Source organism: Pecten maximus, chromosome 3, assembly GCF_902652985.1.
Source record: "Pecten maximus chromosome 3, xPecMax1.1, whole genome shotgun sequence".
Lineage (NCBI taxonomy): Eukaryota > Metazoa > Mollusca > Bivalvia > Pectinida > Pectinidae > Pecten > Pecten maximus.
In genome coordinates, this window is record NC_047017.1 from 26,148,331 (window position 1) to 26,162,409 (window position 14,079).

Below are 14,079 nucleotides of genomic sequence, written 5' to 3' on the forward strand. Positions count from 1 at the left end.
TTATAATATATACACAGTTATGTGAGTATGTATGGTTTTCTATGTACTTAGCGTGGTAGATTTAATTGATGATGATGATGATGATGATGTGTCTAATTTACTATCTATGACTCTACAGCTATGTACAAGGGCCTAGAAAAACACATTCTGATAATTCGGATAGATGATATTAGTTTAAACATTATGTTATTCAATACACACGATTACATATATAAAAATTACAAATTGAAAGGGAATATAAGTTGAAAGCAATTCCTTTACCAAAAACTCTCGAATCTCATTTTCCCTTCCCAAAAGAAATTAATCACACGTAACCCACATTCATAAACGGCTTAAAGCACAAGAAGCATCGGTTTATTTCAAGGTGTTAAACTACACAACAAATTAAATTGAAGTTACATTTACCGACCAAGAATCACCCAATTAGTCACAGAGACTTCCTTCAGGGCCATACCTGTCCAGAACCTCCCAGCAGGGTCGCATTTGCCGTCGTTGAATCGGTCGTTAAAGCCTTTTGGATTAACTTCTTGCAGTTTTTTGGTGACTCCAGTCTCCCAATCCAAGTGTGAAATGGTTCGGCCCAGCCCTACCAGGTAGCCGCCATTCAATTCAATTCAATTCATTTATTGACTTTAGGTCTATGACCCATCAATACATAAATTAATATACATGTATCTATATATGTATATATATATATATATGAATACAACATGTATTATAATAAAATTACAAAACGTAATTGACTTATTATAATTAAATACGGAAACCGATTAACCAACATATGTACTATATTATGAGGAATATTAATCAACCATATTGTCTACTGGCAACATCAGCAAGAAATACATAGTATTCCACTTAATCTTACAAGGGCTGCGCCCAATCACAGAATTGATACTAATTATAATACACTGTTACAGAATAAGGATTCTAGTAGAACTTTTATAACAGTCAGTCAGAGGTGAGGTTCAACAATTATTAGTACACTATTATGCAATAACGTGTTACATCAAAACTCAACACCTACACAAACCGAGTATATTTACACAATTCTGCAACTAAAAGCTTCTTTGATAAATCTTCCTAGCAAATTCAATTCTTTATGACTATTTGTGTTCAGTAATTCTATTACTTTGAAGACTGAAGGTTTTTTCCAAAAAATATTTCTTTATTTATTTTCCTCTAAGAGTTGAATATTTTTGACATACGAGTAAAAAATGAAATTCATCCTCAACTTCTAAAGAATTACAGTTAATGCAATACCTATGACACCTGGGATTATTCCTATACCTTCCTGATTCTATATCTAGATTGTGTGCTGAAAGTCTCAATTTTGTTATCATTTTTCTCAATTGACTTGGTAATGATTTGGTGAGGTAGAATTGCAGTGTTACTTTATTAACCATATGTTTGCATAGATCACATTTACTCGACATATGTAATGAGTTAAACAATGTCTGAGAGGCCTGGTCATTCATTCTTTCTTTTATAATAGGCATATAAACAATATCAGAAGGTAACTGACGTAACCATATATATCCAAATCCATGTTCAAATAATTTGTGCTTCACATGCAAGAGCCAATTCTGTTTTGGATTCTCTTCCTCAATTTCCATGTAGAGCAAGTTGTAAGCCTCTCTTAGTATACAATCAGAATTCAACAATTTAAACCAAAATTTTAACATTCTATTAAGTAGCATATTCTTCAGTGTGAGTCGCCCAAGTTCGATATAAATCATAGCGTTACAGGTAGATTTTTTAACGCCCAGTAAGTTTTTACAAAGTTCTAAATGTACCTTTTCAACTTCCAAAGCATTATGAGTACTCCATACTTCACAGGCATAGCAAAGAATACTGCTAATATAAGTATCAAACAAATGCAACATAGTTTTTACATTTAAGTTCAAATTATTACACTTTGAACGTAGGGCAAAAAGAGCTTTACGACCTTGTTCGGCTAAATGCTTAGACATAAAGTTAAATTTATTATTAAACTTAAGAAATCCTAAATAACAGAACTGGTCTACCACTGAGATATTTATACCGTTATATGTCCATGTTTCGTTATCTTTGATTTTACCGCCCTTCCGAAAAACTACGATTTTTGTTTTATCTGTATTAACTGTCATTTTCCATTTATCTGAGTAAGACCTTAAATTATCTAAAAGGCTTTGCAATCCCTCGACTGATTCGGAAATCAGTACAAGATCATCTTCATACAACAGGAGAAAGAGACTCAGTTCTCCGAAATCGTAACTTGGGGCCTCGTTTTCAATAAAGTAGTTTTCAAAATCATTAATGAACAGGGAAAAAAAGTAATGGTGATAAAATTTCCCCTTGAAATAAACCGACCTCATTTGAGAAGAAATCTGAGCACTTCCCTTTTAGCAAGACACATGATTTTACTGAATTATATAGAGATTTCACAGTTTTTAAGAAATTACCCCGTATACCCAATTTAGAAATTTTATACCACAGGCTTACTCTGTCTACATAGTCGAATGCTTTCCGAAAATCAACAAAACAGCAATAAAGGCGTTTTTTCTTTGAAAGCTTTTTTGTAATTATAGTTTGAAACGCAAATATAGCATCGATAGTACTAACCCCTGGTCGGAAACCAAATTGTGCATCCGTTAAAAGATCGTAAGTTATACAAATATCCATCAATCTCTTGTTTAGAATAGAGGTAAACAATTTGCACAGACAACTTATAAGACTGTTGCCACGGAAATTATTGGGATCTGAACGATCACCTTTTTTATTTACCGGTACCACTACAGCTTTTGACCATTCAGACGGAAAACATCCAGAATTTAAAATATTATTGAACAAAATTTGCAACATGGGAAGAAACATTTGCTTACCGTCAATAAAACCTTCATTTAACAGACAGTCGTTACCATGCGACTTCCCACGTTTGAGGTTATTGATAGTTGTTACAATTTCTTCTCTGGTAATAACTGAATCTAAATCTTCATATATTACAGGATAATCAACTTAAAGTACATCATCATCGAGAGAGAATTACCAGTGCGATCAACATTGTTAGCTATGGCCTGGAAGTGATCAAACAATTGATTTATCGGCATCTGCGGCGAGTTTTTACGTTTGCTTTTGCTGAATTTTTTGTAAAAATATTTTGGGTTGTGTTTTCGCAAGTATTCTAACATATCGCCTTCGTACAACATGTATTGTTTTTTCAATCTTTTTTTCCAAAATTTTATATCGTCTTTTGTTAACTAAAGCCGCGTGCGTTGCTGCATTCTTATTCTTATTGAACGTGTGTAGAGCAGATAAATGTTGTTTACGCAATAATTTTATTTCGCCGTTGAACCAGGGCTTATCTTCAATTGTTTGATCATTTCGATACACAGACCTATTGTCTACATACTTCTTACAGGAAGCAGACACTGTCTTTTTCATAAAAAAAGGGTTCCATAATACATTGTAATTCATTGGTAAATCGTTCAACACTGGCATCAGACACGGTACAACTGACCCCACAGGCCCATCTTCAGGAAAGAGGCCCTGCGTTAGTTGCATGGCAAAATAGGCTCTCCAAACTTCAAAAATTGAATGGCGTCATCAACTTACCCAGCTTTACGGAAGATACTTCTTTATTGACTGCGTTCCACTTGAACACCTGCTGCTCCAAACTGTCCACAAACATCAGTGTCCCTGTGATGTCTTCCCAGTGGGGCCCCTCCCCAAGCTGGCGGGTTGCGTTCGGAATCGCTACAGACACCGACATTCCTGTAAACATACAACACTTACCTGTCGTTCAAACCGATAAAATACTCACATATACAGCCTACATACCGACCCGTTATACAGTTTAATCCCACATTGAGTTAAGGTCTATTACTACATGTTTATGTAAAACGCGCTGTTGTAAGACGCTGCTTAATCATTTTAATCGATAAACAGATTGTCGACTATATTTTTGCTGATCTTTTTTTGAGATTTTCATGCGTTATATGCAAAATGCGCTGTCGCAAGACGCGCTTATATCATTTTACTCAATAAACACAATGTCGACTATACTATGGCTGATATATTTTTGAGACTGCTATGGAATCCATCGCCCAATCACATGTGAGAGATAAAGTTAAGAGACATCTATTATCTATAATTCTCTTTATTTTTTACAAATCTCGCCAGTAACACATTATTTGTTTATAAAATCGCCGTCTATATTTCTATACATTAATTTCCACTCACAGCTAGAACTACATATGCACAAGTCAGGGGTTACTAGAGCAGTTATAACCTTGACCTACTAGATTTTCCCCTGGCGTTGCAATATCAGTCTAATGTCAAACTAAAGCTTCTCTGCTGATATCAGTAGCACGTGGAACTCTAAGGGAACCGATACTTGTATTTACCTTATAGAAACGAGGACATTCCATGTGTATATCTAATAGGAAACTGATATAAACTAGTCCAATGTATTTTCATATTGCTTTCATATGGGCAAGTAATGTTTAGATTATATAAATAACAGTTATTCTACCATGTTTGCTATGCAGCGCCAGTTTTGATTGGTTTAAAACCATGTATTATTTTCCATTAACCCACGCTCGTGCCAATAATACACGGTCGGGAGTCACGGCTGTAACAATTTTATATATCTAATATTCACCCTTTTATAAAAGGTTACCATAGCCGAGTGGACTAATGGGTTAGTCTTTCGATACATTTTTATCACGACGCGAGTTCGAATCCTACGGAGGCCCCCCCCCCCCCCCCCCCCCTTTTTTTTCTTCGTTTTTCTTTCTTTTTTTATCCTTTTTTATTTTCAAAATCAATGCTATATGATAGATGCTCTTGATCGTAGTACTGTATTGCCTGTATATTTCATCAACAAATAATGCAATACTCAAGAAATAAATTACAAGGTTTTCTCGGGGTTTCTTTGCTGTTTTTCTATTAGAAAGAGGTCGATCTCAGAACTAAACAGTACATGGTAGAATAGAAATAATCAACTTTGAATCGTGTATTGTTGCAGGATATACAACGAGGACGAGGATATTTTGCAATTGAATTAATAACGAAGGCCGCAGGCCTGAGTTATTAATTAAAATTGCAAAATATCCTAGTCCGAGTCATTGAACACGAATCATCGTTAATTATTTCTTAAATAAACATTATTTGATAAATCATATTTTACGTTATCTTCATTTGACCATCATCCTTATCAGATATTGTTGTTTACATTGTATGTCATCACACATTGCGTTTCCAATATTTATTAAAATGAACGCCATCTTTAGGTAACAACTACTGACGATGTAGCCATGCAGTGAAAAGCCACAGAGTGAAGTATTTGTGTAACAGTCAGTTATTAGCAATTATTTGTATAACATTGACTGTAGGGACAATGACATCGGCGTTTTCAATAAACCAATTAGTGCTACTTTCAGTGAATAGCTTAATCACACAGTGTTCTTTAAGGTGCCCATAATTAGTGAAATTAACATAACAAATGATTCAGTTACATCTATTTTAAATCCAACAATACTTAACTAGGAACCACTGTAGTTAAGGTAAGTACGGATCTGGCCGAACACGTATATAATTGACAGTCAAGACCGTCCTACATGTACAATGTATATATTTTGTATGTAGTTTTGCATTTCTCTCTTACGTTTGTATTTTCCAAATGATGAAACCATTAAAGCACATGGTATGATGCGTATGCTACAGTATCCGTGTTGTAAGATTCAAATGACGTTAAATTACGATAAAGAAGCCGTTTTAAAGGATGCCCAAACCTTAATTCATAACAGCATGAAATCCTTCTTGCGAGACACAAATTTGTGAAGATATTTAAGAATCGTCATTATATTGAAAACTTTATACTATATGGATGTAGCTTGCTGCAGATGTAACAACCGTTTTTTTAAATTACTATATGTCATTCGTAGGTACTTGTATGTATAATCAATTATTTATATATTTTTTTAATTTGGCTTTGTTTGGGAATCAAGTTACTCGCAATTGATAAAATGCGTTCATATTTTTCGAATAAACAACTAAAACATGCCGGTTTTAATAGATATGCCACTTTCCATGACATTACATGGCTTATATATATCTTCTAATCAGCGATTAAGACATAAAGTAAGAACGCACATGGGTGTGTTATGCTATCGTGGACGTAAAACTAGTTTAAATTAACTTTATCTTTACTCAGCGTGCCATTCTAATGAAGATAAACACTAGTTTGTGTCTTGTGTTATCTAATCGTAATTATTTCTTTCTCGGCGTCACGAAGATATACAGTATAGTACATTTGGCCCTCTCTTGCAGAAGTTTAAACAGGAATACTCGCCATTCCAATGTGTTTAAGTATGTCTCTCTTACTGGGACACGTCATCATCACTACATCTAGGATTTCACTCCCTTCATAAAGGACCCGACATATATTACTTTAATTATGGAAATCTGAACAGAGAGAAGTATAACTTACGTAACGGAAATGAAGTTTATCTTTTATGAAATAATGCCATTCAGCGGGTTTGTGAGTGTTGATGTAATTATTTACATTCACGCGGAGCCTCTATGAAACTAGCAAACTCATATCATTTCGTTTCCCGATGAAAATTTGGGTCGGATGCTGTTCTGAAAGGTGAATCATTTTTGCATTGGCGAGTTAGTTGTGTACTGCTTTAAACTTGAATGCACTTTCATTTTGTGAATAATGTAACATTGTTACACTGTGTATATATATATAAACACCAGCGGAACAGCTGATTTACGTGCTAATAAAAAATGCCAGTATAATGCAGACATTATAGAAACACATGATGTTACAGAACACTAACACTCTCGATAGAACCGAGCTCATAGTCTGCTATGCAGCACATTAGCTGTCTCGAATGTGACTCTTGGAACGTATCATTTTAAGGATCAAAGACAATGAAAACTAAATCCTTACATTATTAGACAGCACAAAACAGACGAGTATCAGTATATATATGCTTTCTCCTGGGGCAAATTCCTAAAGAATAGAAACGAGCTTATATATAAGGATTGATTGTCAGTTTTGTTGTATCTGCAAAAAGTACATGAAATGCTTCGCAGCTCTCCTCATTTGCACAAATGTTATTTCCTTCATTAGTCAATGTAAGCAACAAAATTGACAACCCACCTAAAGGAAGCGTTTAACAGCACAAATCAATAAATAAAAGTGATAAAGCAATTAATGATAAGAATTGATGACACAGGGGACAAAGTGTGAACACACTATATTGTGACAAAGGGGCACTTCAAACCGCATAAGGAAAAGAGGACCACGCGTTTCAGAAGGATAATCCTAAGCGTATATATGGTGTTTTACGTTAAATCTAGATATTTTCAGTCACGTTTCCAACATGTTTTCCCCCAGTACTCCGGTTCTTCCCTACGACGCTTCCATCCGGGCCAACGAGAATGAATGATGCATGTATAAGAAGATATAACATGGGTTGTGAAATAATAAAAAAAAAAAGATACAATTTAACGTTTGATATTCTTCGATAATGAAATTGAAATGAAAAGGAATTTGAAACTTCCTTCCATTACGTTGTTTCACTTATACATGTATATCTTAGATTTTCTTCCAAAGATATTGAGTTTAAACAACCAAAGAGCCATTCGATAACTGTATCCATGTTTATGAAACTACAAATTGATAGAAATCCCTAAATGCACATTCCATTGTATTAATTCCGTGTTCGATGGCAGAATATTTAGCCCGTAAGTTGGTTAGATAACGTGGAAAGGGAGGCAATTCGTATAAATAACTCTCTATTGTGTAAGGAATACTTTGACATTCGACTTCGAGGGAAATCTTTCCTGGTGCATTACGGTGCCCTATAGGACCATTACCGACTCTCTATACCTGAATAATTTCCATTGAACGCACACTATTGCAATTAACATGGATTTGTTTTGCTTTCCTCGATGTAGAAATGTAGAATCTGCCTGAACTATTAAAAAAAAAAGTTTTATCGCAGAAGTCTCAATTGACCTTCAAGGTCATGAGAAATAGATAATAGTGATATTATACATTTGCACGTCAGTTGGGATTGGCATATACTTTGTTTACTTACTGTCTATACACGCTAATCATATAAATGGCAATAATTAGAAGAATTGAATAAATATCCATACTATATAATGATCCTCCACATTAAAAAACAAACAAACAAAACCAAACAGTTAAAAAAAAAAAATCCGTAAAGATACGCTGTATCATTTATCTTTTCAATTATAGAGTTGAGAAGAAATGTTTCCCTGTAATCTCATATCTTTAAATTGAGTTTTTTCTCTCTCATATAATTGTACAAATAAGAAGCTCTAACGGAATTGAAGATATGCTCATTAAAATTCCTCATTTGCATGCTCTGTTATTGGAGAGAGCGTTCTTGAATGTTGCGTGTTTAAAACGAGGGTTTGATGTTAACATCTATTATAAACCAAATGTAACCTGAAAGCACTTAGCGATTTTATTATCAACTCTTTATATACAATGCCTGTATTTTTGGCAAACAGCATGCATGGCGATCTTTGTCCGATGTTTAACGAGCTGACGGCTTGGTCTGTGTAATATTGGCACGTGGTTCCGGATACCGCCAGAGACGGCTGTTACGTCATTGTTACAAGTAACAGTAAACAGTCCTCCAGAAGCGCGCATCTAGAATCACAATCTCATCAAGCGTCGGCCAGTGGACGCTTCCACTTTCGCCATCATATTGGATATCAATAATGCACACCGGAAGTCTGCAGAGAGATTTCGAATGATTTCGATTTAAAAACTAGATAACAATGCCTCGTAAGTTTTTGAGAGATGCTGTGGCCGGTACGGACCTGTCTGAGATTTTTACGCCGTTTAATATCGGTGTTCTTCTGCTCCTAATAGGTTCCCTTGTGTATTTGATTATATCGAGGCGACATCTGCCGCCAGGCCCTTTCCCAATACCGCTCCTCGGCAATCTACATATGGTCGGTAATGGCAATTTTCTCTACCGAAAACTGTTCCTACTTCGTAAGAAATACGGGAATGTTTTCCGTATGTCGTTCGGAAGCTCCAATGTCGTTGTGGTTTTGGGACACGACCTGATCCGAGAGGCCCTGGTACAGAAGGGAGATAAATTCCAAACTCGACCTAACTGGTTACTAGGGATACGGAAATGTTCAAGTCACACAGGTAAGCTTGTTATACTTACATTATAAAACACGGCAAGTCACGCAGGTAAGGATGTTATACTTACATCATAAAACACGACAAGTCACACAGGTAAGGATGTTATATTTATATCATAAAACACGACAAGTCACACAGGTAATGATGTTAAACATACATTATAAAACACGTCAAGTCACACAGGTAACGATGTTATACTTACATTATAAAACACGGCAAGTCACACATGTACAGGTAAGGTTGTTATACTTACATTATAAAACACGACAAGTCACACAGGTAATGATGTTAAACATACATTATAAAACACGTCAAGTCACACAGGTAACGATGTTATACTTACATTATAAAACACGGCAAGTCACACATGTACAGGTAAGGTTGTTATACTTACATTATAAAACACGACAAGTCACACAGGTAAGGTTGTTATACTTACATAATAAAACACGACAAGTCACACGGGTAATGATGTAAAACCTACATTATTGAACACGACAAGTCACACAGGTTTTTGTTGAGTACATCAAATAAATGTTATTATTACGGAAGTTTGCTATGGAATACATCAAGTACATGTTATACTTATATAAGGTTGCTATGGAATACTTAAGTTACATGTGATATTAATGTAAAGTTTCTATTGAGTTCATCAAATACATGTGTTTCTAATGTAAGGTTGCTATGGAATACATCAGATACACGTGATGCTGATGTAAGGTTGCTATATAATACTTAAGTTACACGTGATACTGATGTAAGGTTGCTATGGAATACATCAGATACACGTGATACTGATGTAAGGTTGCTATGGAATACATCAGATACACGTGATGCTGATGTAAGGTTGCTATACAATACTTAAATTACATGTAATATTAATGTAAGGTTTCTATTGAGTATATAAGATACAGGTGATACTGATGTAAGGTTGCTACGGAATACATCAGATACACGGGATACTGATGTAAGGTTGCTATATAATATATCAGACCTGTGAGTTATACTGTTACGATTGCTGTGTTTAGGGTTGCTATGGAGCGATGGTGACCATTGGACACGAGTTCATAACCTTATTGACATGTCCGTGAGACACCCATGGCTTGGACGGGGTGGTTTTGAGGACATTCTCCGTGACGAGGCTAAGTACCTTTCTGATGACATATACGCTGAGAAATGCATTCCACTCAACCCAAGGACAGTCTTAACCAAGGCCGTCCTCAATATCCTGTGTGGATTTCTACTGGGTCAAAGGTAAGCCACAACTTCACTGTAACATACTCATAACATGTCTTGCAAAAAGACAGATTTCATAATAATCTTGTGAGACATCCTTTTATTTTAGAAAGATTTAAATGCAGATTTTATGATTTCTTTCATGCAAAAATAAAATGATTTAGAAACAAAAAACATATCCTTAGACTAACGGGGCTCCACAGTGTCCTTTCAAAAGATAACTTTAGATTCTAATTCCGCTCGTGCGCAACAAAATTCATTACGATGCATTGCAGAAAAATCACGAGCAATATTACGTACACCATTTCAATATGAGTACGCTTCGGTTAAACGGTGGCCTATGATGTATAACTAAATTCTATAAATTTTATAAGGTTGAGATCCATCTCCTTCAATAGAATTATAGTAAGAAAGTTTTCCCAATTTCAAGTTTACATTGATACAGTTCTCGTTCCACATTACCGAGATACAAAGTTTCTGTATTGTTATAGGGTTGTATGGAGAACAAACAGATCCCCGCATTAACCCCAGTACATTGATAAAAATGCGTTGTCATGGTAAACAAACGGGCTAACACTAGCCAGGTAACAAACACGTGGTATAAATAGCTCTGACATTTATTATGGAAATACTGTTATCTCGCATGCTTCAAACAGTAGATGTTAAATAGACTCGTGTTTACCGTCCTCCGTAAGATATGCCGACAATCACGAGGAGAGTTCTACAGGGTACGCTCTCAGAATAGCAAGGTAAAAAATACCTTCATTACGAAAGTTATATTCTCTTGAAATGTTATACAATGTTGTCTTTAAAGGCATACGTGTAAATTAAAAGTCGATATAATAGCTACAATGCGTCTGGTTTACAAAATTGACAAGGTCCTACTTCGCTATCTTAGTAATTATTTTAATTACTGTTAACGGTGTATTGGTCCAAAACAACAGGATTCACTGTTAAATTATCAAGACTTGGATAATATTGTCTACAAGATCTGACCATACAATGTCCATAATACCACATTTTAAAAGTATATAGATTTTGTATCGTATTTTTCATGTTCATAAATCTGTAGATTGCTCTGTTTTACTTGGAGTCCTTTTGGCGATATCATCACTGCCGTAACATGGCACTGTACTCCTAAAGTATCACAAGTGATAACATCTGTAAACAGCTTATGTATCTACTGTACATAGTACCATATCCAAGAAAAATCATCATGGTATTTCAAATTGTGATAAATAGACAAAGATACATTTGATTTGCACTGTGAAACATCCAGTGTCCTTTGGAACTGTCAACATGTCGCTTGGTTATATCACAGTAAGATACCGTGGTAGTATAACATCGCATTTCTGCTTTTTTCTTTCTTTCTTTCTTTCTTTCTTTCTTTCCTTTCTGTTTCCGTTAAAAGTTATACGAGATAATGTTTAATGATTTCTGTGCCGAAAATTGCAAATACTGTCAGAAAATAACACTATATTCCTGTATATAAACATTTTTGTTCCCATTCCCTTTGAATCTTGATAGAGAACAGCCGCTTGTATTATACAAAAGCACACTTTTGATTTTTAATCAAGGGTGTTTTGAATTCCTATAGGCTCCTTCAAAATCGTGTTGGATCATAACATCGATATGATTAGACTAAACCAGAAAACATATCGGAAAATATAGGTATATCGACAGTTTAAGTTGACAATACGAAACCACAACTTCTGTAATCGTCCGTCTGTATATTAACACATCACCCAGTACTGCACACTCGCACGGTCGACATTACTTATCTTAAATGTATCTATATATACTATCTGTATTTGCTCATTGTTCGTACAACAATATATATTTTTTAACTCCGTGAAACAGGGAAATGATAAAGCCCTGCCAGGGACCGTTATCGTACACCTGATACTGGCACAGCTCACACGAAGCAATGTTGTCTTGTGTTGCGTTAATGCTCGCGCACATTAGGCAAGATGTAGATGAGCCAATAATATTACAAAGCCAAGGACAGTCTGATCAAATGATAGGATAATCATGTTTTGTACAAAATATAATGACAAAGACAAATACGTTTTTTTTTTTATTTTTTCTTATATAGATATTGTCATTTGAGCCGGTGTATCCTTGTAGTTGTCCTTGTGGCTACCACACTGAACAACATACTGGTGTTCGCAAATTATCCAACTGTGAATTGACACAAATAAAATAGCATTGGGCGGTCCGTACTCTGATCTAGGTTGGGACCATACATGCAACGCAGACCTTTATCTGACGGAAATTTAACAATGTTCAATTGACTGAGCCATCGCGTCCCTCACGTGTATGCATATTTTGATATGTTTTAGATATGACACTGACAGAGAGGAAGGGAGAGGACTACTCAATGCTTTGAAGCCTGTATGTAACATTTCTCCATTAAAGATACCTCACAATTACCTACCACTGGCCACTTTATTTACATCATCCTCAAAGGTACGTATAATAAAATCATTGACATTTGTTTTCGGCACGACGACGTAAAATCATTGAATCGTCTTCAATATCAAAGCATTACCTAGACTATGTAAAATGTCAATTTGTTCGTAATAAAGCACGGATTAAAGTCATATTATAGTAACACATGCTTATTCTAGTTTCTATTAGTGTAACGCACATAAATTAACACATCTCTGTTTAGAAAAAAACGCATACACATATATATGTATTTCTGCTGCAATGTGGTTTTCTGTTTGCTAGTTGCACTCTATGACGTCATCCAGTGTCCAGCTAAAGAGTTTTCTAGCAAAGGCTCTGGTCAAGGAGAAAGATACGTTCATGGCTACCGACCTACGTCACTTTGTTGATTTATGGCTGAAGTCCAACATTGACCGGAAAGGAGATCCAGTTCTATCTGGTATTTGTTTCATTCATATCAAGAAATTGCGTGTCTTTCAGACTAATAAACGTTCATACAACTAACGAGGAAAGCTAAATACTGTTACAAAAATATCACCAATACGATATACATACTAAACAGAGGAAGAGTATTATTTGTGCAACAAGGCATCACAATATAATATAGAAAATTTTCACGTGATGACAAACACTAATAATTGAAATTAATTAGTTTGAGTTACTGCCTTGCTGCGATTGTCATAGCATTGGTTGTATGCATTGTATCATGAACATAGTTTTATGAAACATTCTCCAGACGACACCCTGATACAGACACTGGTGGATGTGCTGGTCGGAGGGCTAGAGCCAACGGTTAACACTCTTCTGTGGTCACTCCTATATATGGTGCGGTTCCCGGAGGTACAGACGATGTGCAGGCATGATATCCACAAGGTATCCTTATAGTGACATGTGCAGTGTAGATTGTAGATATGCTCTCGACGTTCAAAACTATATTTACACCGACTCTGTAAATCGCGTACAGTAACATGTAGCGGGCGATTCTTAACTCATAAAATCCATTTAAGATGATATCAACAAGGTTGTCGTATACATTAACGTGCAGATACACGTATTTAAACACAATCTGAATCTTAAGTTCCTAAATCATATACAGATACATGTGTATAAACCGTGTGTTGTAAAATGCAGAGGGTCGCTATTTGCCTTTAAAATACAATGAAGATGAATAGGTAATTGTTAACTGGTTTATACAACAAATG

At 35.3% G+C, this 14,079-nt stretch overlaps 1 protein-coding gene across 1 annotated transcript; it reads left to right on the forward strand.

Annotated features, from left to right (window-relative positions):
• Positions 1 to 10,228: 10,228 nt before the first annotated feature.
• Positions 10,229 to 13,765, forward strand: LOC117322839 (cytochrome P450 2J2-like). The gene is made up of 4 exons (XM_033877781.1): positions 10,229 to 10,444; positions 12,769 to 12,895; positions 13,160 to 13,316; positions 13,614 to 13,765. Exons 1-4 carry the CDS (start codon positions 10,272 to 10,274, stop codon positions 13,760 to 13,762), a joined length of 606 nt encoding a protein of 201 aa, XP_033733672.1. The 5' UTR covers positions 10,229 to 10,271; the 3' UTR covers positions 13,763 to 13,765.
• Positions 13,766 to 14,079: the final 314 nt, after the last annotated feature.

What these genes read in the sequence shown, in the direction of transcription:
- LOC117322839 (XM_033877781.1), top strand. Translation starts at nt 10,272, where the DNA reads ATGTCCGTGAGACACCCATGGCTTGGACGGGGTGGTTTTGAGGACATT. An exon ending in GGATTTCTACTGGGTCAAAG is followed by an intron (nt 10,445 to 12,768) that starts GTAAGCCACAAC and finishes GATATGTTTTAG; the next exon opens with ATATGACACTGACAGAGAGG. An exon ending in TATTTACATCATCCTCAAAG is followed by an intron (nt 12,896 to 13,159) that starts GTACGTATAATA and finishes TCTGTTTGCTAG; the next exon opens with TTGCACTCTATGACGTCATC.